The 25,856-nt window shown below is 47.0% G+C and overlaps 1 protein-coding gene across 2 annotated transcripts in view; it reads left to right on the top strand.

The window, feature by feature from the left end:
- The window catches only part of LOC108001570 (lysine-specific histone demethylase 1A), a 98,262-nt gene that overhangs the window by 67,256 nt on the left and 5,150 nt on the right, over window positions 1-25,856 (top strand). For both annotated transcript variants that reach the window (XM_028668551.2, XM_062081062.1), the window contains exon 11: window positions 25,533-25,825. In XM_028668551.2, coding sequence (XP_028524352.1) covers window positions 25,533-25,825 — 293 coding nt within the window. The remainder of the gene's footprint in view (window positions 1-25,532; window positions 25,826-25,856) is intronic.

Genomic DNA, 25,856 nt, shown 5'->3' with positions numbered 1-25,856 from the left:
CCCGTACAACCCGTCCGACAGCATTCTATCGATCATCGAAGTTTTGTCGGCGATATCGCGGCTCCATCATGCGAAAGACGGTGCGCATATACGAGTCTAATATCCGAAGGACACACGGCTCATTGTCGAAGGAACAAAGCCTTTCGTACGGTGGCTCTCCTATATTGGTCCGACTTTCTCTCTCTTTCTCTCTTTTTCTCTGCTTCTTTTGCTCGCCATTCTTTCTCATAAAACTTCATACTCCTGTATCGTGCCGTTGGACGAGGAAAAAGAAAAGAAGAGGAAAAAACGAGACGAGAGGAGTCATCCACCACCATCACCACCCTCACTCGTCAGGGATATATACCGAACTATCCTGTAAATCTTTCCATCTCTAACGAGGTGTCGTAAAACGCGATCTTATTAGCAAGCGTGGCTCTCCTCTTTAAAATATGTCGACTTCCCGACACGGTATATCGGTCTCGTCATGTGGGGGAGGCTTTGACAGCTCCTCCCCTCTTCTTTCGACTCGTTGCATCTCCCGTCTTTTAAACGGAAACACAAGTCCTCTCACAAATCCTTACTCGGCTCATCTTCTTTTCTTTTCTCTTTCTTTTATTTCCTTGGTTGGCTATTCCGAAATCGGCTTCTCCTATTTTATCTAATTTTCAATGCGAATCTATTTTTAAACCTTGTATGTATATATATATAGTAGATTTTAGACGGAAATATTAGAGGGAAAATCCCAGGAATATTCTTAAACGAAGAATAATCGATGCTAGATTCAGAAAACACCCATGTTATCGCACTCTTTTTAAATTTGTAAAAAAGAATCCATCCACAATCGATGAAGAGATATTTTCATATTTCGTCTACTAAATTCAACCATCGAAAAAAAAAGAAAAATAACATTAATTCGTAGAACGAAATCACGCTCCAAGAAGAAAAGTTTCAAAAATGAAAAGGAGCGAGAACCTTGTTTCGAACTTCGTACATCTCCTTACTCGACCTTACTCTTTGCTCCGCCTACAATTTATTTAAATTCTCGTATCGAGAGACACCTCTCGCGAAAGAGTGTCGGCTCGCGCTTATTGCGTTTCGAGCGATGTGTCCAACAACGGTCATTCGGAATTTTTCCGATCTGCGTTAAGCAAGGCGTAGCGGCCACCGCGTAGATCCACGCAGCCGCGTTTCACGCCCGTATCGGCCCGATTACGACACGCGTTAGCCTTTATTATCGAGACACGCGACAGCAATCGGATCGCCGGGGAACCAGGCTACTTACGATGCAGCGTGCGCGCACACGCTCGTAGTATGTATATATATATATATATATATACACACGAGTGGCCGCTTTGGGGAGGTGGAGAAAAGAAAAGAAGAGGGAAAAAAAGGAAAAGGAGGAGGGAGAAACGTACGGGGAATAATCAGCGCGCGGACAGCGCTGACGAATGGGACTTCGGGTTCGAAGACATTGTAAGATCGATAGATGGAATCGGGTGTGTGTAATGTAAATTGACTCGCAGCCCGGCCGCGAACGGATCGACGGGATCGAAATGATTGTTGACAGAAACGTGGCCGCGTTCTGCTCCGATAATTTCCATCCCCTTCCCCTTTCTTCCCTTTATTTCGGGAGTAAAGCGAAAAATCTTTCGCGAGAATCATCTCTTAAGAATTTTTTCTCATCGCGCGCGCCCGTTCATCTATCCAATTAGGATTTTTTTTTAGACGTTTTTAGATTGAAAAGGGAGGAAGAGGAGGGAAGGGAAGGAATATCGAAAGTAGAGCAATCGCTTCTTTGATCCATCGTTCTGGAAAGTTAGTTGAACGAAATCGAAATTCAACGAGTCGCCTCGACGAGTTAACGAGGCATCGATCCGCACGATTTATTCCTGTATAGCAGCGATCACTCCCTCGCGCAATCCCTTTGTACGATTTATCCCCTGTTTAGCCCGCGAAAGAAAGAGAAAAATGGAAGACAATACGGGTGATAAAGCGATTTTATGAATGTTATCGGGGAATTAGGGCCAGGTTTCAGGACTTACGCGCGCGCGCGCTTTCTCGTTCTCCCCGACTACAAAGGAATACATTTGCCAAGGATGTAGGGGCGGGCGCAGGCCGCCAAGACCGAATAGGGTTTAACGTGGGATCATATTGACTCGATCGCTCCACATTGGCAGTCGCCGGATTCTCAATATGCATCGGATAACATCGGATCCTGGCAGGAAACGGCACGGTGCACCCGTCCTAATATGGCTCGAGTCCACATTACTCGGAGCCCTCCGGTCGGATACCGGCGGCCAGACGCTCGGAAACGACTACTATATACCTACCCGCTGTATATGCCCGCTATAAGCTGACCGTGCCCGTCCACCACGGGCACCGCCAGCGTCGTCGCTATTGCCTTCACGCTGCACCATCACCGATATCGCCAACACCATCCTCCACACTCGCACGCTCGCAACAACCACCGTGATATCGCCAGCGACCAAGTAACCAGCATCGTCCTCATCGTGCTGGTGTGTGCCCTCGCCTCGCCACCACCATCGTCGTCCTTCCCTTCGCGTACATGTGCACACGGATGCGTCGATGCAACCGGTGCGTGCCTCCGCCCCTTTCTTTCCGTCCTCTTTGGCCTTTCACGCGTCCTCCTCCTCCTCCTCCTCCCTCCCTCGTTTTCTTGCACTTCCATTCCATCCATATTCTCCCCTTTTCGATAGGGAGCATTCTTACTTTGCCTCGGCCCGACCCACGCGGTAACGGGGGCCCCCGCTCGCAAGAAGAACAACCGTCCGGTTCCATAGGATTTACGGACTCCGCGATCGTTTAACGACGATGTTTCACGGTGTCCGCTGCGCCTATCCGCCTCACCGTTTTAATTACGGATAGTTAGGAGGAGAGCAAAGTTCAAACCCTCCATCAACCTTTCGCGATCGTTTATCGCGTCGTTCGTGAGACGCGTGCTTCCTCCGCGGGTTTATTCAGCTATTTATCGAGGTGTCACTCGTATTTCTCCATCTCGTCCCTTTTTTCGTCAATGTATGTCGTCGAGATGCGTCATTCGCTTTTTCCCTCCTTAAAGAAACAAAGAGTGTGAGCTTATAATAACGATAAAAAATATATATCCTCTATTCCCTCTAATAGTTTTACGTTCCAAACTATTACGCATAGAAAAATTTCATTCGAGAAGAATAAATCGGATTGCAGAAATACGGTGAATCATAGAGAGTGTTCGTAATGCAGCGTATCCTCCACCGGTCGAGATCGTTTGCTATCACGCACTTCCGTAATTTTCCTTATGCAAAAGGCTTAATTACGGGCGATCGTTAGATCGTGCACACGACGAGGGTAAAAAGGAAAGGAAAGAAATTGGAAATGCTCGGCAATGTAAAGTAACGGGGGTTTAGAAACGGCCGCGTTGCGCTCGATACGCAGTAGTCTCGGTCAATAATTAGAGGTTTCGGGAGGATCGAATGCGCATTGCTCGGGGCGGTACAAGGTCCCGTGATTCTTTCCTTTCCTTTCACCCTCTCGCCACAACTAGCCCCCTCCTCGTTGGGAGAGGAATCGTTAAACGTCGATGGACAACGGGTTTCCTCGAAGCTAGCCCGATTGTTAATTGACCGATCATGGAATCGTGACGTTTAATCCATCGATGATGGGCGCAGGAAGCAATGGAAAAGCGAGCGTGGAGAACGGCCGTTTCGAAACGATGAGCGTATTCCGGTTTATACTTTCGTCCGGTTTCAATTCAACGTTAATCCAATTCCGTTATTAATGGACAACATCCTTCTGCTCGTACGCGCAATTATTATTAAACTAATTATAAATTTACCTATACGGTAAACGTGTAATAATAGATCTCTAGGGATAAATAACACGTTGTATTTACACGATAATAATTCTTCTTTGGTACGATGGTTTTCAATAAAAAGATGGACGACTTTGTTTGTCCATTATATATTCAATACCAAGTTTAACTAAGGTAACGACATCTCGTAACGGCAAATTATTATGACCGTATATATTATAATCGGAGAGCCAGGTATAAATGCACGAATGGTTAATAAAACTCGGGGCAAAATTTTTAAAGGGTAATAATTATTTTCGCGAGGAAGAAAGAAAAAAAAGGAGGAGAAAGAGAAACAAGTCTAATTGAAGGAACAATTTTCCAACGCGTGGTTACGAGCCGATCGCCACGAGTCCCCGACTTATTTACCAGCCTCGAATGGACTAACGAATCCGGCGCGGCGCTGAGATTGCCAATAATTTCGGCAATTGGAGAGCCTTGAATCCAACGTTCGCAACATTTTACTCGGTTATCCAACGCAACGCTGCAATCCCATATTATCATTAACTCGGGTAGCGAGCGGTTGAATTTACATATAAACGTGAAACGCGACAGGAGCGCGCCGTTCCACCTCCTCCACCGATTCGACGAATTTACGATCGGTCGTCGCGATTCTCGACGGCCTCCTCCCGTGGAGAACCGTGACGTTTCTTCCTTTTTCTTTTTCTTTTTCTTCTCGAGATAATCTCGCCTCGCTTCACCCCTTTGCCACGATCTAAATCCAAATTCCTCGATCGTCGATTCGTATTCACAGTTACCACATTTTCATTTCGTTCAACCGAAAAAGAAATGCATCGACTTACAAAAAAGAAATTCGTGTATTTGGCGCGCGGAAGAGGAGAGAAATCGGCGAGAGACGATATCGACCGATAATTTTCGCGCAATTTGTATCCCTTACATCTGGAAACGCGTTGAAAAATATTATTCGATCCTCGAGACGTGGTACGAAGGAGGAAGGCTCGTTCGAATGGTCGATCCTCGACGTATCTACGTACGTACGTACGTACGTACGAAGAGGAGAATACGGAATGAATGGAGCGAGGCAGCACACGCCTGGATGTCATACATATGTATATGAGTTGTATCCGATTAATCAACGTAATAGAGCGAGTTGTAATCGCGGCGGACACTCCATTATGATCGTTCGCGTGTACAGTCTCATGGCTGCTAATCTGAAATTAATCAGCCGCTTAATCATTACCGTTCCACGATGAACTCTTCGCTCGAGGTGCCACACGTTACTACGGCGGGGGGTTCTGTATTTTTTTCCTTTCTCTCTCTCTCTCTCTCTCTCTCTCTTTTTTCAATGGAGAACGTCTTCCTCTCCTTCATCTCGATTTTCATCCTCCTTCTGCCAGGAGGAGGCTTCGTCCTCGTCTCGCCCACGTAAACGCGATATCCTTCCTCGCGTTTCTCTTCTTGCCTCCATCGATCTTTCTCCCCGAATCTCTTCGTCTCTCTCTCTTTCTTTCTCTTTCTCTTTTCTTCCCCCTCCCTCCATCCTTTCACGCTCTCGATCGAGCGTACGCGACCTATTGAAGGATTTATGCCCAACGACGGAACAAACGATGAACTACATTAATTTTGCGTTTTGGGGGGACGGCGCTGATGTATCGTTCGAAGCTCATTATCGCTCGCGTCGTCTCCCGGACCCAGAATTTATAGCGTGGCTTAATCTATGATGTAATCTCCACGTTTGTTTCTCGAACTCGTTGGCTGCCCTAAGCGAGCTCTGTGCCTAACCCGAGTATACCGAGCGGCGCCTCTTAATCTTGGAATTTCCTCGTTCTGTGATCTATAGATCGGCTCCTCGAGCGCGATCGGGAATAAATTAACGGGTCTATAGTACGGAATGGACGTGGATTCGTGGTTGATTACAATATTTTCCATTAGCGGGAGCGTTGTACGTACGGCTCCCGTCCCCTCCCCTCCTCTTTTCGTTCACCCGACGTACGGATGATCTAACGGACCACACGTTCGAGGCTCCATAATTGTCCGTATCTCGAGGATCGGATCGGATCGAATCTGATCGGCGATGAAAGGAAATATATTGAAGAAAAAAAAAAAGGAAACAAAATTCAATCTCCTCGATCCACCGATAAAACGAAATATCTTCGAAAAAAGTAGATATTCTCAAATCTCTGCCAATCGCGAAATTACTCCTATTTATCAAGAAAAACTTCACGTGGATCACACGCAACCGAAGTTGTAAATTTCCATTTTTCCACGAATGGAAATATTATTATACGGGTAATTACGGGTGCCTCTTAATATTGTCCTCCGTCCCCCCTTTTTCATGAAAGGTCGCATTGAATTCGGGATGGGGAGAGAGGGAGAGGAAAAAGGGGAAAGAGACACGTAACGATTCTATCCCTATATCGGATCGGGATGCAAAGGGGGATCCTCGGCGCGCGTTATTCAAAGAGCAACAACCCTCAAAGGCTGCTGCTACCTGTCGTCCCCTCCCCCCTTCCTACGTGGATGAATAAAAAAAACGCTTCAAAGGTGGCCTAGGGCTTGCCGATGGCGTTGAACGGGTCACGCGTGAAGTTTTCCAACGGCGAGCGGACGGACCTCGTGATTAATCGAAATGAATCAGCACCGGAGGGGGAGGGAGGGAGGGGGGGGGACTCTGGTTGATCCCCGACGAAGACTCCCCCTGCCCTCTCGATCGGGGTGGGCGTAAACTATTACGCGCATCGGCAGGAGATGTCAGCCGAGGCGTGTGTTGTTATTAATTAAACGTCTGACTGATAGGCATCAACCGGCACGTCAAATTCCCCCGTGGCCCTTCTATTAGACATCATTTGTCTCTGCTACCGGCTATGCCTCCGTGCTCCCTTTTTATCGCGCCTCCCTTCTCTCCCCTCCCTCCCTCCCTCGCATCAATCCTTTTCATCCTGCACGGGGACCTGGCTTTAAAGGAACCCCCTCTCCCCCTCGTGTATCGTCACACACGATGATTCGTTCAGAAGGGAAGGATTGGGGAATCGGGGAATCTTCGACTATTTTTCCCTTCCCAGTGGACGCGTTGTAAATTCTCTATCGATTCTTTCATTCTTCCTTTTTTTTATTTTTTTCCATCCCTCGAAAGAAGTTTAACTTTTGATCGAATGGATGCGATGAAAATGATTTCCAAAAAAACGTTGGACGAAAGCATTTTTGCATCCTTCGAGCGGAGCTCTCGGACGGACCGGAGGTCGATGATCGATCGGCCGGACGTTTCATTGATCCGCGAGCCATTAGCGCTCACCCTGACACCGCAATTTTAATAAACAATAGGCACGGAACCCGGCCCAAAGCGAATCGGCTCCATTTTTTATTCCCGCCAGCCGATGAAACATTTATTATCGCGGCCACGGTCGCGCGCACCAACGGAAAAAGAGAGGTGGAACGCGGCTGGTATGAATATGTATAGCCGTGGCGACGTTGTTAAAAGCGCGAGAGCAACCGTTCGCATGGTCCGCATCAGCATCTCTCCTCTCGTTGTAATACATCACCCGTGCTACAATGCACGGGGATAAGTAAATGAATTAATCAAAATCCGTCTTGTTTGATAGCGAGTCGCTTTGTCCGGCCACCGGTGTAATTATCGCCCTGCCAAATATGTCGCATACACCTGTGTGTATCTAAATAATAGCCAATTCTACACCAGTTTACCACCCGTTATTTATTAACGAGAACGATTACGGCCGCCTCGATGACCATTGAATCGTTCATACGTTTTTCCTTTTCCCCTCCCCCTCTTTTTGCCTTTTTTTCAAGGCTCATCCTTGAACCGTTCTCCAAAACGTCCTCCTCGAATCTTTGGTCACTCGACGCAGTTCATCACCGACGTAGTTAATTACGACGATGATCATCGTCGAAGCGTTGGTATTTCTTTTTCTTTTTTCGATCGCTTTTTCGAGTCGTTCTTCAAACGATGTCTTCACTCCTCCATTCGATTTCTGTTCTATTTCCATTCGTTCAACGAGGACAAGGATCGTCAATACGATGCTCCTCTATCTATTCGTTCGTCCTTGATCTTCTTGCAATCTCTGTGATCGCTACTTACGGTCACAATAACTTATTAAACCATTTTCCCCTGTTTCCATCTTTTCCCATTCTTCTTCGAATCGGTTCTTCGTTTCGTATCACTCGTCCCTCATCAACGAAGGAATGAAAAATCTCTCTAGGTATCGATCGGGCAACTATCGTATCGTTACACCTCCGACAGATACATACGGCTTATTAATATTAATGAATGGCCTCTCATAAGTTCTCCTTGATTTATGTCTCCGAGTCCTACGCCAATGCAGGCTTGTTGCCCCGCCGTAAATCTTGAGCCGCGTAGCGGGACAAAAGTAATTTCTTTACGTTATTTGTATTTTTAACAGGTCCACATCTCAGGATCCTCGTTTCGTCGCGTCCTCTTCTTCCATTATCGGGGCCCTATTCCAGGCCTCAGCGCGTGCTTAGCGCGCGAGCGATCGAATTCGCCTACCGAGCCGAACGAACGGCCATTACACGTCTAAGCCGCCATCTCTCTCTCTCTCTTCATCTTCTTCTTCTCTTCTTCCTCCTCCTTCTCCTCCTCCTCCTCCTCTTCGTGGGTCCGTTCGTGCCCACGGTCCTGGAATTTCGCGCCCGCGGCTACGGCTCGCAAGTTCGTGGCTCTTCGAGGAGATCCTCTCCTCCTCCTTTCCACGTCCACCTTTCAGACCACCGCTTCAACCGTGGATCCTGATTTACTCACGCCACGTCGAACCCCGCGCTGCTAGCGATGATTAAGGGCCTAGCCCCCTCGTTCGGTTGCCTTCGTTGTTTGATCGTGGAACGCGCGATCTCTGCGCAACGGAAATTCGTCTCGGAACAATCGAGTAGTTCAGCCTTCGGGCCATGAGCAGCAGTGGTGGTAGTGGCGATCGATCGATTTTGGAAGCTGTGGATGAAGATGTGGCGATCGATCGAATCGATTTGCAACTAAAAAAAAAAAAAATAAAGTAAATAAAAATAAAATAAAACGGTCGCACAACGGTTTCGAGATGAACGATCCGTCGATGTTGTTGGATACATCACTGGATACGGGCGTGGAACACGTATGATTCCGTCGAGGTTGCAGCCCGACAATGACAGCCCCTGTATCGTTTCCATTATTTTTATTTCCAATCCCGGAATCCGGAAAAGTGTTCAGCGGAGGTTTCGGTAGGACTGGATTGTCGAGAACAGTTGGCCGGTGAAATTGATCGTTAAATCGACTGGTAAACGAGGTTAAACCGATAGGGATCGGGCGGAATGTCGGTCGTTTTGCGAGGATCTACCGTAAACTCATTCTACAGGAGGAGCAATCACAGCAGGGCAAACGTTTCCGGGCATACGAGCTCGCACGAAGTCGACTCGGCGAAGTCGAGAAGTGGTCAGTCCGGTCGCGTCATTACGGCCAAACCGCATCGCGATGTCAAGTCTGTCGAGGACTTAACGAATCACGTTATTCCCAACTTTGGAATGGGAAACTCGGACCGGTTACCAAACCTAGAAAAGACAAAGTCGGATTCAGAAGTCGCTGCGGGATTTTCTTCCAATCGTCTCCTTGAAATTTAAAACATCCTCCCCCTTTCGTTTCTAAATTGCTTCCTCGAGCAATACGATCTTCCAAGAGCATCATCGATCCAGATCTATTTCTCGCACTATTTCGTAATTTCTTAACCGATCCTTAAGCGATTTTTCATTTTTAGGATTAAAATTACCCCTTTTTCTCGATATAATATAAACCATATAAACCAATCTCGAAAACTTCTTCCCAAAACTCGTCCAATCACCATCGATTAATTCCCCACCGCCTCTCGAACGAGAGCTTATGGTAGCGAATAATTTGATTAAAGTGGAGGCGCAGGCCGGTGGCTTATCGGGGCGGACTCGTGGGCGCCCAGGAGCGGCCAGGCCGACCGATTCCACGGAAAACGTTGGATAAGTTTCTGGCGAGCGTGGACAGTGAATTATGGGCGTTATTGTCCGCCCGCGAACAACAGGCCGCCTCATTACATGTGGGAATTATTGACGGCGGACCGCCTCGGTGGCTCTCTAAGTGCGGTTACGTGAGAGCCATCTTCCAAGTTCTCGACCATCGTCTCTACTTTACCTCTGCTTCTCGCCCCTTGGCCTTCTGGTCTGGCTTCGTGGCTTTCGATCCAACGTATTACGTGAACTTACAACGCGTGTCCTCTCTTTCTTTTTCTTTTTTTCTTTTATCTTTATTTTCCGGTTTTTTTCTTCTCTTTTTTATTCCAATCGCGTCGAGAAACGTCCCAGAACTCCCTCGCTGTTCGTTACGTACGCTCCTTACTCTCGGCTGCTTCTCTCTAGGAGATTCTATGGTATATAAAGAGGATCCATTACGCGAGAGAACATGGCCAATTCCAAGTTATTGACGATGTTCGAGGCTAGGATATATATACTCCGCGTAAAGGAGTTTGTTTTACGCGGAAGCGCCACAGAAAGATTCAATTAAGGGACCAAACTACGCGTTTATGGAAGAAATCGTTGAAATAATGGAAGTTTCGCGTGATTTCGGGATTGATGGAACATCCGCTTTGCCTATACACTCGATACGCTCGGATCGAAAATCGAAGGGGAGGATCATTCGATGATGAAACGATAAAAGAAATCTAAATTTTTGCTTGGAATTTTCTCCATTGTCCATCCGCCCGAATTCCTCTCGAGAAGATTGCCGATTCTCGACAATCCAATTCTCGACTCCGTCCACGAAGCTATTCGAGATCAATCGTCGGAGCTTTCCAAGATCCCGAGATTCCTCCTCGACTCGAAGAGGACGTCCAAGGAATCGTTAATCACGGTTAATCCAGTCGTTCGATCGATTTCGTTGTCAAATGGAAAGTTCAACGATTCGGGGGCAAAGGAGGGGTAATTTTTAGAATCGAAAGATCGATTTTCGATTCTCCACTTTCTAAAGAACGAGAGAACGGGGAACAGGGATCCATGCACGAGCCACCGCCAAGTATCGAAGTGAGAAACAGGGATCGAGAGGAGACGGTTCTCGCGCGGATTTGCTTATTTCGTGAGAATCGCTCGCGGCTCTTTTCCCTTTCTTTTTCTTTTTCCTTTTTTCTTAATTTTTTTTTAAACGGCTGACACTAATTAATTCTCGAACGAGATACCGATCGTGGCCACAATGAACAGGAGAAAGTCGCCATTAACTGCCAGAAAAATGCCGTGCCGCTTGTTAAGAGTGTGGTACCACCGTGCTCACCGTATCGTTATAAAGCCCGATCGAAGATAACCTGATATATTAACGTATAGTGTAACCCCCTTTTTATCCGGTCGGCCGTTACGCGCGCGCGAGCCCTCAGTCTCCAGCAACGAGCGTGTAATACCGTGGCCCTAACGGTTTATTAAAGAAACGTCGTCGTCGTTGTCGCTCGTTCCAGGCCGCTCGTAATTCGCGAGCACACGCTGCCTCGTGCAGCTATGTCGCGTGCACGTAATGCAGAACCGCGCGCCCGATCCGGGCCTAGGAGAAATTCCACGACTGCTTGTAACGGTCGATACTCGAACATGCTGCCGGTGACAGATACACCGGTGCGCGTCAATCCAAGATCGAGCTCCTTTTATATATATATATATATATACAGATAGATAGATAGTCTCTACGTTTTGTTAGTTGAAATTACAACGAGAATACGCTTGAAATTCGGAGAGGAGAGAGTAGTTTTCCTCGAGTCGAGGAAAAAGAGCGGAATATCGCGCGGTTGTAAAGGGTTGTAAACTATCGTTCGCTTAATCTCGGAGGAAATTCTTGGAACGTGGCGCGTGTGGGTTGAAGATTTATAAAGTCGGAATAGCCTGGAGACGTAAAACGTGAGAGCACAGTTTGTTGTATCCTAATATCAATAACCCTCCTCGAAAGCTTGGGATGGTTACCGTCTCGGAATCGCGAGTCTGAAACGAGTCCGTCCGGATTCATGGGGCAAACGGACGTTAATTCCTCGCGAAAATACAGTGATAGAGAGTGGAAACGAAACCGCCTCTCGCGCGCCGTAGCCACACGCTATTATCAACGAGAGATAGGGATAGGGAGAGAGGAAGAGAGAGACGTAATCACGCTCTCGCGTTATCGCGTATCGCCTTTGCGAACGATTCGAACGAAACGAATCATCTCTTTCTCTCTCTTTCCCTCTTTCCACCTTTTACACGCGGAGAACAACGATCCACTGTGTTTCAATTGTTCCCAACCCGGCGTGTTATTCGATTCAATGCGCTGGACAAACACGTGGATCGATCGGGGTGGTATCTGGCCGCAACGTCGATTCGGGAAAGTGCACGTTTCGTCGAAAAATCGGACGGAACAACGCGCCATTACCGGCCAACCACGATCATTTGCGACGGTTTAAAACCGCGCATTACCACCAAAAGATCTCAATCGGGCCTCGATAATCCCGCGAATTCATCGGGGCCAACCAACGAGTCCCTATAAATTTCCGATCCCATAACGATCGTCTCCCTCTCTCCTCCCTCTCCTCTTCTCTCCCCTCCTCCTCCTCCCCCGATCTTATCGGCCCTTCTCCGTATTTACGTAGGGCCGATACGCATCTCCCTCGTGTATCCTCGCATCCTGTCCCGTTTCGTGATCCGTCCACGTCATCATCGATGCTACCTTTCGGAAATTCCACCGCCCACGCGATCCCGCGACAATTCTTCTTTCTTTCTTTCTCTCTTTTTTCGAGGCACTGTTACGTATATTTTTTTCTTTTTCTTTTTTTCTTTTTTTTCGTGACGACATTTCAACTGGGACGGGACTTCTTGTTGATTCGAAAGCGATGAAACTCTTTTGAGGCTTTAATTTTCATAGAGATTCTTCGATTCTGTGCGATCGCGATCTCTTATTAACGAAACGCGATCCGAGAATTAAAATATCGACGATTAATTTGTGATCAATCTATTTTTTCCCCAAATTTCTCAAGTTTTTTTCGGAAAGGAAACTTCGGAATCTTCGATCCCGCGTTACGAACTCGGCAAACCATCTAATCTCTAAGCGATATTCGACCCTTTATTCACCGTTTTCATCAAACTAACTCGCAAGGGACACCTCCCGCGAGGAATGAACTCTCTCACTCTCTTCTATCGATGAGAAGACACACAGAGGTAGCGCGTCTGTGCATCGTCGGTGGAAAGAGCGTGGGCCACGGCGTAATAAATTTCAACCGGTAAAAACGGCACGCTGGCTTACGAGAGATTGATGGAGCGACGCGCGAGGTGAGAGCGCGCGAGGGGCCCGTAAGCGGCCTTTTGCTCACTGACAGTGATCATCAAAGCAGAAAAAGTTGCCACCCGGAAAGTTGGGGGCCTCGCAAGGACCGCCCTCGATTCGGTCTCCCTTCAGCCCGGTAATGATCCCGCCGGAGCCGGTCGAAAAATAATTTCCACTCAATTACCGGTCCGCGATCAAACACCGCTCCCGATAGAGCGAGCGCGGTGATCCTGTTCGATCGCGCGCGGCGAAGTCTCATCTTGCTCGCGGCTCGTTACGCTGCGTGACTATCCTATTTCTTCGAGGAGGAGGGTTTTGTTTCGAAAATGTTTCGTTGCTCGCCCTCTTTCGCGTGTTTAATGGCCACCGTATGGAGAGAGAACGGCCCGTTATTCACACACGTTTTTTCCGGGGGCCAAAGGGTGGCTCCGATTCGAGTGACGTGACCGTCCGTTTGACGGTTAATTGGGGAACGCGTGTGCCACGAGGCGAAGTCACTCTCTTTTCGATTCCTGATCGATTGGTTATTTAACGCTACCCGCCTCGAATTATTTGCAAACTTGTTCGCGATTCCAGTTTCAAACGTTTGTCACTTGGATCGAGATGAAGAGAATAGCGAGCGAGAATTTCTCTATTCCCTATTGACGAGGTTTTTCGATACTATTTTTTGTTCGAAAAAACGAATCGTCCCTTCCTCTCTTTCGTCGTTTAATTTTGAAGGAAAGCAGGAATGAGAAGGAATGTAAGTTATTTGTTAATATAACGCAGAGGCGTGGAAGACCCGCTGCGAACGCCGAACGCGTCAAAAAGATCGTATAATCAGGGACGAACCAATATTTTTCGACGGAGGGTTAAACGAGGAGCAAGAAGGCGATCCTTTACACCTTCTCGTATAACACACATTCTTTTCTCGACGCCCGCTGCGTTGCCTACCGGAAAAGAGAGGGGAAACGGCGTCCTCCATTCTTCGAAGCGAATCCTATATATCGGTGGAGAAACGTATTTTGCCATCCATCGCCGTTCGAATCGTATATAATGCGAACCATCAAAATGCGCTTAAACCAGGCCGAGTTATTACCACGGCAAATACGCGATACGGTTCACGAGGACACGATGCCACACTGTAAATCACTCGCATACTCTCTCTTTTTCTCTCTCTTCGACACGCGCTGGGTGACTGTCCCATCCTTTCTCGCCCCATTAATATTTAGATTACCTCTTATCCGTGTGATTCAAGATCCAGTCACTCGATATCGAAACAGCATCGAAATCCTTTAAGAATGTAATAAAGTAATCTTGGAAATTCTTCAGAGAGAAGAGAGAAGAAAAGATACAAAAGAAAAAAGTACGAAACGACAGAAATTAACGAAACGCGAGGAAATTTATACTCGGGTCGGTTCGGAAATTGTTCGGGTGCGATCGGCTCGCGTCGGGTCGCTCGAGTTAGAAATTATATTCGCGTCGAATCGGAAATAGTTCGGGTAGAGTCGGCTCGGTTCGACGGTAATCGGCTTCTCGATGGAAATACACACACTTAGTTGTTTCTAAACACTTTGAATCGACGGTCGTATTCGAACTTCGTCTCAAAACATTATTTGAATTTCTTGGCAAAAATCTCACGAAATTCACGAAATATCTTCGATATCCCGACCCGATCCCGAAAAAACTTTCCAACTTGTATTATTTTTGGATTCTCGGACATCTCTGAATACATCAGCGATGGATACATAGGCGATCGAACGAAACTGCGTAGATTCTGACGGATTATATTGACTCGTGAACAGGATGAATAAGCAACCGTTGGAAGTGTATCGAAGCCGTAAGATGACGATGCTTTACGATCGAAGATAACGCTCTGAAGACTATACGCCAATTTCAAGCCGCGTTCTTTCCCCCCGGAGGGATTAATCGGACCTCGTTTAAAACGTTGGCCGCAACGTTCTTCCATTTTTTAAATCCTCCCATGGCATCATCCCATAGCCGTCGTCCCGGTTTCGAGGTGGTTCCACGCTCTCTCTCGCACGTACACGGATATAGGTATCGACGTACACTTTGAAAAACAGTGTGTATACCTCGATGTATATACATTGGCGAGCCACTACCGTTCGCGTGCAGGTATAGGTAAGCACTCTAATTATCGAGATCTCACGTAAAACGAGTATGTAAACATAAATCGACAATCTTGTCGATCGAAGCAGGCGCGCGCGCGATCGCTTAACTGCTGGCCAGGCGAACGAATTTTTCTTCCGGTGCGTAGACCGTGTCCTTGACGTCTTATTACGCCGATTAAAAACTCGCCAATCCTATCTTCCTCTTTAGACTATTCTTTTTCCTTTCTTCCCTCTCCCTCTTTCTTTTTTCATATTTTTCCTTCGACCGTCATTCTTTCTTTCTTTTCTCCTTCTTTTTTTCCCTTGTATTTCCCTTGTAAGTTTTGTTGTTTGTTTTCACAGTCGAGATCTTTCTTTCGCCGTTTATTCCCCGACTTTTTTTCACTTTGTTGGGTTTTACTTACCGCTGAAGGCGGTAAATAGAGGGCAACAAAATTCCATACAGGAATCCTTCGTAATATCTTATTTTTCCTTATCCTGGTTATGGTCGTCTCCTTTTCACCTCTTTATCGCTCGTCGATCATCCAATTTCTTTTAGCTTTGTTTCCGTCGTTTCTAAGTAATTTTCGTTCCATATTCCTTTCTCGTAAATATATTTTCCCCTTTATTAATATTATGATAAAAAACGAAATACACAGGTGTTCCCAATCTTCGTTCTAATTCAAAAATTCAAAGTCTCGCTAACGATTATGTGCACACAGCACAGGCGTTCTAGCAGTCGGTGCACCAGAAACCGATAGAACTCGCGATTATTAAGAGATTTGCATATCGCCGAATCGCATCTCGAAAAAAAAAAAGGAACGCGCGCTTTCCCATTATCAAGCAGGTTGAGACACCTATCATTATCATTGTCGTGTCTTAGAGCCGGCTGACCCGGTTTATGACTCACGGCGAGCGAATAGGGAACGCGAATTGCGAAACGATTTCGATCGCGCGCACGAAAATTCCGATATATCCGTGACGTGTCGTGGATGTTTCTCTCGTGATAATTTATTTATTTATTTTTTTTTTTATAATTCAAGGATATCTCGAAGTAACAGAGAACAATATCGAGAACCCTTGTATACCGTTCGAAGAAACGGAAATACTATAATTTGTATCCGAAGCCCGGGTATCTCGGGTCAAATTAACCCGCGGAAAAAATCGCAAATTCACAGACCACCACTAACCGAACCTTTCTTTGTGTTAGCCATATCCATCCCGGTGGAACACTCTTTACCGCGGTCGATTCATAATCGTTTCACGGGAAAGCAATTTCTCGGCCGAAAGGACGATCGTTTTCCTGGCCCCGAGGCTGCCACGAGTTTGCCACGCACGCAGGGACGACGAAATGGAATTGAAAACGGATGGAATGGAGAAAATTCACAACTGTCGTTTCCAAAAATTATTCTCGTTTAACCTCGTCGATACCACGCAAACAACTATACATTCCATTATTACTTACGGCGAAACAATCTTAATAAGGTATCCTTCATAAGATATTCTTCGGATATTCTCAGACGTGTTCCCCTCTCCCGTGTGCCACTCTTACGAAACTCGCAAAAACTTTTATTTTCCCATCTACGAAAAGCAGTGGGTTAATCACTGGTAGCGAGGGCTTGTAATTACACTTGTAAATACGTAGCCGTGTTTTTTCTCGAACAATCATCCCGAGCGTGTATTCCGCGCGGATGTAATAGAGGAGAGAAGGTCGAAGGCAAGCGAAGGTGGATGGATGCGAAAAGGAGCAAGACGAGGGTGTGATGGAAGGAGGGTGATGAGGATAGAGCGGAGAAGGGGCAGAAGGGAAGAGGCGGAAACGTTGATGAGAGGAGCGTGGAGAGAGCGAGAAAGAGAGGGAGGACCGAAGGGAAACGGAATGGTGCGCGCACGCGAAAAAGGGCCCTGCGTAAATTGAAAGGGGGCACGGCTGTCTTGTTGTGTTTAAAAAGGCAATTTGCGGGCCTGAGATACGGCCTATATATTATGGCGCAACTGGTACGGGTGGTGGGAGATAGCTCGCCTCGATAGCGCCCCTTTGCTCTCTCCCTGGTACCCTCAGAGGGGAGAGAACGGGGACTTTCCGTGGGCCTTACCGTGATCTCGTCGATGCTCGTAGCGATGGACTCAACAACATCTCGCCTCTTGGAACTTGGACGATAATTTCCTTCGATATCTCGAAGGAATTATTTATGCATTTGTATTTGAGACAAATTGATTGGATTATGCGTCTATCGTTTATTATAATCTTGAAACATAATAATAATTCGATCTCACTTATATTACTTAGAATCCTATAAAATTGCATCCATTTAGAAATAATTGGTCGCGATCCCCCCTTTCAAATTTCAAATTTTTCGAATATTCTTTTAAATCTTTAATATCCTTATTAATGTTCTCGGAACAAAATTGTTCGAAGGGCCTTGCGAATGCCCATCGCTAACCGTACCCCCTTTCGGCGTGCGCCCTGGAGTCCCCCGGTCCGGTGGGGAGAGGTCCGCGCTCCCCACCGCCGACATCCGGCAAATGCATTTCTTGTGTAGCACGCTGCTCGTTTGCGGACGATACGATTTACTCTCGGTATATAGTCGTATTCAAATATCTTCTTGCTGCTCGCCGGACCCCTTTTGCCTTCCTTTCTTCCTTCCTTCCTTCCTTCCCTCTCTCTCTTGCCCCTCCTTTGCCTCTGAGATCTCTCCTCGGTTTTGCGCGCGTAATCGACTCTCTCGATTTGCTCTCCAACGAACGACCGGCTAATTCCATGCAATACAGAATGAATCCGAAAGGCTAAGCTCGTTCGTTCGACGCGGTTTAATTATTGGCGGGCAGATCGAAGTTGCGAGCAATCTCGTTTGCGGCTACCTTTATCTCTCTTCTCTCTCCCCCCCTCTTACTCGCTCTTTCCAGTCGGAATCGATTTCAACGCGAAGCTTAATATTATGGTTTTTGGAAAATTTGGGAGGAGAGGCACGATATTCGTTAATTTCGCGGTTCCATCGACGACCGGATGCCTCCCGTTTATTTCCCGCCGCGGCACGTATTACGATTAGCTTTCAGTATTGTTAAAACGATTACACGAGCCACTTACGGGTGTAGGGAATCGTGGCTGGAAATTTTGGATAGCGCTTCGCTTGTTCAATGGGGGATACTCGTTCGATAGGATAGGAATGCGTGTTTACGCGGTTAATTAACGGCGAGTTAATGCATCGTTGCAATTTTCAGATTAATAATAGTCGTGGAATTGGAATATGACTCGCTTTTATGACATTCGCTCGGTTTAAATCGTAACACGGACAGTATAATCGCAATAATTACGATCATACTCTAACCATTTATAATGACGATAATCCATATACGAATCTTATTTCGTATTTCGCGCCTCCCCTCCCCCTCTCCGTTCGATCGATCTCCTGTTTTACCGGCCAGCACTGGAACAGTTCGTCCATTCGTCCACAGATGTCGTCTCGTGGATGTCTTCGAATGACGGTTATCCAAGGAACTCTCTCTCTCTCCACTTTCGATCGTGTCTACTAATTACACAACCGACACCAGACACAGGCGCAATCTCGCTCTTCAACCGCGATCCCTCGTTTATTAATTCACGCTCGGGCGAAAAATGGCGGATCCTCTCGCCGCGGAATTTTCCCTCGATCAACTGGAGGAAAGCTGGATTGGCGGCAGGATATATGAAGCGCATCGGGATACACACAAGCTCATTTGCACAGAATGCGTGACAATCGTAATAAATCGCGGCCACCGATATCGATCTCTCCTCTCCGCGGAGCGTTACTTACTAGCGCGATCTAGGAATCTCGGATTCCGCCGTATCTTTGGCCGGTGGTTCGCCGGGGAGGAGAGGGGGCCAGGCCGATCATAAATTCCCCGCCAGCCTCCAATTAACTTTATCGCAATCTGAACAAATTATACGGAACGCTGCCGATGCTAAATTCACGGACGCTGTCGAAGGGACAAACGTAAGATAAACCCCGGCGCGGCAGAAAACGAGAACACCGAAGCGAGATAACGTTTATTTTTCGCGGGGTTCTTCATCCTCGCTCCGTCCTTGCGATTCATTTCGAAAAGGGGGGAGGGGGTCGCTCGTGTTTCTCTTTTGTCCTCGTGAGACAAGTCGGTACCGTCTTCTTCCGCTGCTTGAAGGATCGTTTCACGGGACGTTTTAGAATCGTTTCGACTCTGTTCGGTTTTCATTTCCGGGTGAAAAGCTTCCCGGCGTTTATTGTCCCGCATATTGGGTCATCGCGATGGTGGAAACACCGGTCTCCTCCGGTTTTAAAGAGACGTAACTACTCTGATATTGAATTTCCTTTTTTCCTTTTTTTCTTTCTTTCTCGCGAGGAGCGTGATACAATTTCGTAAAGCGAAGGTGTTTCGAGGCGAGAGTGTTTATCCCGACGTTTTTTTTTTAGTTATTGCGGATGTTTATGCAAATTGAAATTTTTCTGCCTTCTCCGCGTATCGTTTTATATTTAAATTCCCTCGTGCAAATGCATAAAAATGCTCGGTCCTGGTTATCGCAATGCGTACATCGCAGTAATTCTACACGATAACAACTCGACGCGCGTGTTTGTTCGCGTGGGGATGATCCACAATTGGTTTTAAAAGTTAAAAACAATCCCTTTATTTTAGAGAGGGTGAATAATCGACAGAGACGGAGCCCCCGTTCCTATTCTCGCTCTCCGCCCCGGGATCGCTGGTAAATCGTTAATTTATCCACGTTTCCCTTGTTTATCCGTCAACACGGAGCATTAAATCGTTTAATCCGTGCCGCGTGGCCGGGAAATAAGGCGGTGTTTGTTTGCGCGAGCGTTAAAGCGAATCGGAGTTCATTCTCGATTGCGAGGCGGGTTCGAGAACGGAGCCGTCCTTGTTAACCACTGTACGCGAGCGTTAACGAGTAGCTCCTGGCGGAATTGCGCGACGCCCTGCGCCACGCCCGTGTATACTAATTTCCACCGGTATTCACCAACAACCCTCTCTCCCTGTGTCGCGTGGCAAACACGGGAATATTTAATCTTCCAACAATGGAACGCAACCAAGCTGTGCGATTCACCTGGCTTTTCCCATTTCCCATCGCGCTGCTTCAACAGGTCTGTTTTTAGAAATGCTTCCGGATTAGGATGCTCGCTTCCTTCTCCCGTGGAGAAGGAAAAACCGGTTTAGACCATCGAAATCTGAATTTCTTTTTATAATCTAACGACAGTTAACTTTGTCCTTTTCGCGATTCCGATGCGTTAGAGCAAATCTAACGAAAAGGAAGTTTTTCGTTTTCTATCTCAAGGATCCTTCGAACGATTCGATATCGCGGTAATAGGATCGAAGAACGATCTCCCCAAAGTGTCGATCAATCTTCTTTTCCATACCGGCACGATATCCGTATAGTTGGACCAACCTGGTTATTTATTTATTAAATATTTGTTCGCGTTGGAAGCGAAGGAGTTCGACGAAGACGCAAATTGGCAAGGGTGGAAGTTCATCTTGGAGGATCCCGCGGGGGCGGTTGCCCCCCGCCGATTTCCGAAAATCAATGTTTACACGTCCAATGAGACTCTCTCGACACGTGTCAACATGTGTGTGTGATACTTGGAAATGTTGCCACGCGACACGGGTGGCCAAACAAGAAAATCGTCCCTTTTCACCGCGGTCGAAATTTTTACGGCGTATCGGTTGCGTAAAAATTCATGGATAACTTGGTTCCTGGGTTAGGTTACCGAATATTTTACGAGGAAATCGCTTCATTATCACGCCATTAGCATAGCTTTCCCTTCCCGTTGTTTCAGATCTTATCCTCGGATTTGTTAGAGTAATTTCGTGTTGGTCGTTGGTTGGTTTAATTATCCCTCGCCCTACTCGTTAAAGCAATAGAAGAGCTTATCGAGGCTTTTATAATTAATAACGATAATTAAGTCGAAGTTTCACGGAACAACGAAGTCGTTATACGAAGAATAACGAACTCGGCTACCTTGGCATGTCTCGTGAAAAAGACACGCCGAACCGAGGAAAAAAGTAGAAAAAAATCTGTATGTACGGACGAAGCAAGAAACAATCCTCGAGGATTCTGGAAAATGGAGCAACGCCGATCGCTCGATTTCGACTCGAACACCACGATCTCCCATCTCTCGAAAACGTTTTCCTTGGCGACGCGTTTCCCCACGAGCTTGATACGTCTCCACTGTGCACACGCGTTCACGTGGCGCGCGCAAAAACGCGGAGCTGTTCGTCGCCACGGTGCGATGAACTCGGCTGCTCAGCGCGGTACTCGGCGTTTCTCCTCTCGAGGCCGTTTCAGTATTTGACTGTTCGACCAAGAGGACGTCCCTTCTCCACCTGCTTCCTCCTCCCTCCCTCCTCCTCCCTCCTCTCTGTCCGTCGTCCCCCTTACACGCGGAGTTACGCGATACATCCTCTCTCTGTCCCACCCCCTCTCTTTGTCCCTCCGCTCCCGAGGCGCGTACCCTCGCCGTGTTGCGCTCCCGGCTGCACTTCGACTCCTGTCGAGACGACAGAACGCCATAAGCAACCAATTTAAATGTAAATTGAAAAGCAGCGCGGCATACAAATTGTTCGACTCGCCGTCAAAAAATACTGCGAGCAAAGATCAAACGGAAGACAAGACGCCGGAGAGAGGGTGGCAACGCTTGTAAAAGTGGAGAGAGAGAGAGAGAGAGAGAGAGAGAGAGGAGAGATAGAGAGGTCTTCTTCGTCTCGGTGAATCGTCACGGTGGCCACGGACTCAGACACCGCTGATAAATTCTTCGTTAAATATTTGCGTTCCTCGGATGGTCTCTCGGTGAACACACCGTTCACCGGAAGTTGCCGGTCCTTCCTTCCTTCCATCCGTCCGCCCTGGCCAACTCCGCGTCTCCCTTTGACGATGAATCTTCGTTACAATTTGCCAAGGGGAAAGTATTTCTTCGACTTTGCCAGCAAGTTGCGAAAATTCTTTTGCACGTGGTCACGAGGACTCGAGACACTAGACAGTCTGTTCTTTTGCTTTCGTTCTAATTTTTTCAAAAATGTATTATTCCTCCGTTAGGTATTTTTTTAAATTGAAATCGGTACTATTTTCCCCAAAGTGATTTTAGGGAAGAGTATAACATTTTATAAACGACGAGATAAAAAGTAGATACGAAAATACGATTTCTTCTCTCTATATCTACTGCTATTTTATGAAACGGAATAGATATGGAAAAATAAGGAAGCAGAAGAAGAGAAAGAACGTATTCTTCCCTCTAATTTCTCATTGTCTCACTTTCGTACCAGCCTTGCATTCATCGCACTCGCCATTCCTTCCAAAAGTTTTGAAGATGGCCCACGCGTCCCACCCTTTTGTTCTCCGTCTTCCAAACCGTAGTCATTGTTATCAACTATCCGATGAATAATTGAAACCCCGGTATTTAACGCTTCGCCCGGCCCTCTTTGTTCGATGATGCTCTCTTCTTCTCCCGGCTCCTATTTAAATTTCAATTAAAGTGTGTTTCCTTGTAAACTCGAACCAATGGGAGGGAAGCGCGCCTCGTCTCCTTCGCGGGGATCGAAATCACGGTTTTTCAGCGGGGACAGGATTTTTAAAAGGGGTGGAGGGGGAGAGAGAGAGAGAGACGGAAATGACGGCTCGGCAAATTTTTCATTGGCCGGTAGCGGAGTCTGTTCGCGGCCTGTTGAAAAATTCAGCGAGTTTGTTCACGAACGGGAGCCGGAAAAACGGCAATGGGACCGGGATTGAATGGGGGAGTTCCGGCTTGTTTTTTTTCTCTGATTTTTGTTTTTCTGCTTTTTTTTTGCTCTTTTTTTTGCCAGATTTTTCAGAGATGATTCTCTGATGGAAGACAGAATGCGGTCTGCGTTACCAACGAGCAAAACGCTTGTTCCGCCCGAAAGTAAACATCCGAACGTGCAGTCGGAGTTACGGCAACAAACAATAATATAGGGGTACACCTAGCTTCTCGATTCGATGTTATTTCAGAAAACCGTGGAACCCGGTTCGCGTGCAACCGGATATCTATCTGTCTGGGTGTAAACGAGTTCGTTATTTCGTAATTAATAACGCGGCCGATATCCCTTTGATTGAGCCAACGTGATTTTCGTTTTGCTATATTCGTTCCGTATTAATTTCCCAGTTGGAAAAGAAAAAAAGACGGGGAGGAGGGGAGAGCGACGATAATTTCGTATTACTGTTATCGAATATTATTTTATATCGTTCGGGCGATAATTAAAATATCTTTGAGGAATCGCTACGTATCGAAAAAGAATAATCTTGGAACGAAATGTTTCGAAAGAAGAGAGGGACGAATTGATTAATTGCACAACCGGTAATAAAGTACACACAAGTAATTAATAGAATAATAATCTCTTAAATATGACACCCAATATTCATCTTTGTGTTCTTTCGAATTGACTATCCGTTAAAAAAGAAAAAAAAAAAAGAACAAGAGAGTCCAAATATCATTCTTGTTTTCTTTTAATCGTTATCGTAGCTACAAATTTAATTAAATATCTTGGAGGCAAAAGAATCGTATCGAAAACAAGATATAAAGACGAAAACAATATAAACGAAAACGAACACCAAAACCGAATCGTTCTCTTCGCGGATAATTTTCATCGACTCGGAACCGGCCGCCTCATTGCGAGGAATTAATTTCCAATTCCAACGAGAGAGAGAGAGAGACATACGAAACATCGAGATGGAAACGGAAAGAGAGGCGGGAGTGAAACACGGAGTAAACCAGGGATCGACTTACCATAATTTTGGTAGCACCGGACCGTTCCCTTCAACCGACTGTTGAATATTCCCTCGCTTATTAGAAAGGGTTTCTGTAATCGACGCCAGACACGAGCGGGTGTACCTCTACCCGTGGCACCGGCGTACCAGCCAGAATGGGATTCCAATTAAAGTAATAACGAATCCGGCCTGCGCGCTTTTTTCTTCGTCGTCGCAAATAATCGCGTCCTTCCGCCGCGCGACACCCCTCCATTTCGACTCTCTCGTACACGTGTACCTTTACGTATACGTATACGTGTGTGTATCGCGATCAAGAAGGTCTCTCTCCCTCTCCCTCCTCCTCCCCTTTCCCGTGAACGGAGCCTAAGTCGAATTTAAATCGGTCGAATTAACGAAACGACGACGAGGGGGCGATAAATTTCTAGAAGAGCCCTGCGCGTCGACGAGAAAGAAAAGAGAGAAAGAAAGGGGGAATAATGGAAAGTGTGTGACGAAATTTCTCCTCCAACAGATCCCTCTCTCCGGTGGGATGAAAGAGAGATTGATTCGACTTTGTTCGAATTAACGTATAATAATCGAAAGACGAACAGTGGAGGGGCGCGGTAAATTTAAATTTCTCCGGAATGTGTGTATCCGCCTATAGGGAGTGAGAGAGAGAGAGAGAGAGAGAGAGAGAGAGACAGGGAGAGAGAGAGAGAGAGAGAGAGAGTGAGAGAGAGAGAGAGAGAGAGAGAGAGAGAGACAGGGAGAGGTTGTTAGCACGCTGCCGGCCATCAACATAATTAACCCCCCTAAGTGGAGACGCCTGTGTATCATTATTAGTACATGCGCGGCCGGATGTTACAGGGTTCGAATGTGCTTACGAGAATTTAGGACCGCGTCAGGTGTCCTGATTTGGCTAATGCGAAATATCCAATTAACCGGTAATGGAGCCTTTATCGCATCCGGTGGCATCGGTCCCGCGGAATTTCAACCCCGCACCTTTCACGCCGCGAGATCCACGCCGCGAATTCGACACGCGGCGCAGGAAAATATGTTGGCACCGTTTCGTGATCCGCGTATCCGATAATCCGAGACGAGATTTGGAGATTTCGTGGTATTCTACTCTCGCCTGCAATTTGGAAAACACTTTTCGCTCGTTATCCTTTCTATAAATTCGACGATATTATAAAACGTGGCACTTTAAACGACAAAACAATGGAGCGCACACTTCGACGACAGGAATTTGAGATTAATTGAAACTTGGCGAATATGTGTATACGCGAGAAAGAAACGTAATCGTATATAGCATCACGATGATACACGCGATGATACACGATTGCCCATTACGCCGAGTACACAGTAACGTAACACGTGGAGAAACGAGGAAACACGCACACGCACACGCACACACCACTCTCCATCATGTCCCTCTATTATCACCCCAATCACAAGTCCTCCGAACATTACCATCCGCCCCATCTACCTATCATCCCGATCCCATCGAACCTCCATTACCTTCCCATTTGTCACCACCGCCTTAATCAACCACCTCTCATCCTCGTACTCGTCCCGTCTCCGGTCCATCCTCCCTCCTCCTCCTCCTCCTCCTCTTCATCTTCTTCTTCTTCTTTTTTTTCTTTTTTCCAGTTCGCAACGGCTACTCGTGCGTACCTGTTGCTCTGTCCGAGGGCCTGGACATCCGGCTGAACACGGCGGCAAGGGCGGTCCGCTACGGGGTGAACGGGGTGGAGGTGTGGGCCGCACCCTCGCGCAGCCCCCACACAAATCACACGGTGTACAAGGCGGACGCGGTGCTCGTCACCCTTCCCCTCGGGGTGCTCAAGGCGTCCGCGCCGCCGTCCGCGGTCGCCTTCAATCCTCCGCTTCCGGACTGGAAGTCGCAGGCTATTCAGAGGCTTGGTTTCGGCAATTTAAATAAGGTAAGCCCTCTCCTCCCCCCATCTTCGTCCG

The sequence above is a fragment of the Apis cerana genome, linkage group LG10, assembly GCF_029169275.1.
Source record: "Apis cerana isolate GH-2021 linkage group LG10, AcerK_1.0, whole genome shotgun sequence".
In the NCBI taxonomy this organism is placed as follows: Eukaryota; Metazoa; Arthropoda; class Insecta; order Hymenoptera; family Apidae; genus Apis; species Apis cerana.
Note: the sequence above shows the minus strand (reverse complement) of the source record. Positions and strands in the feature narration are given on the sequence as shown.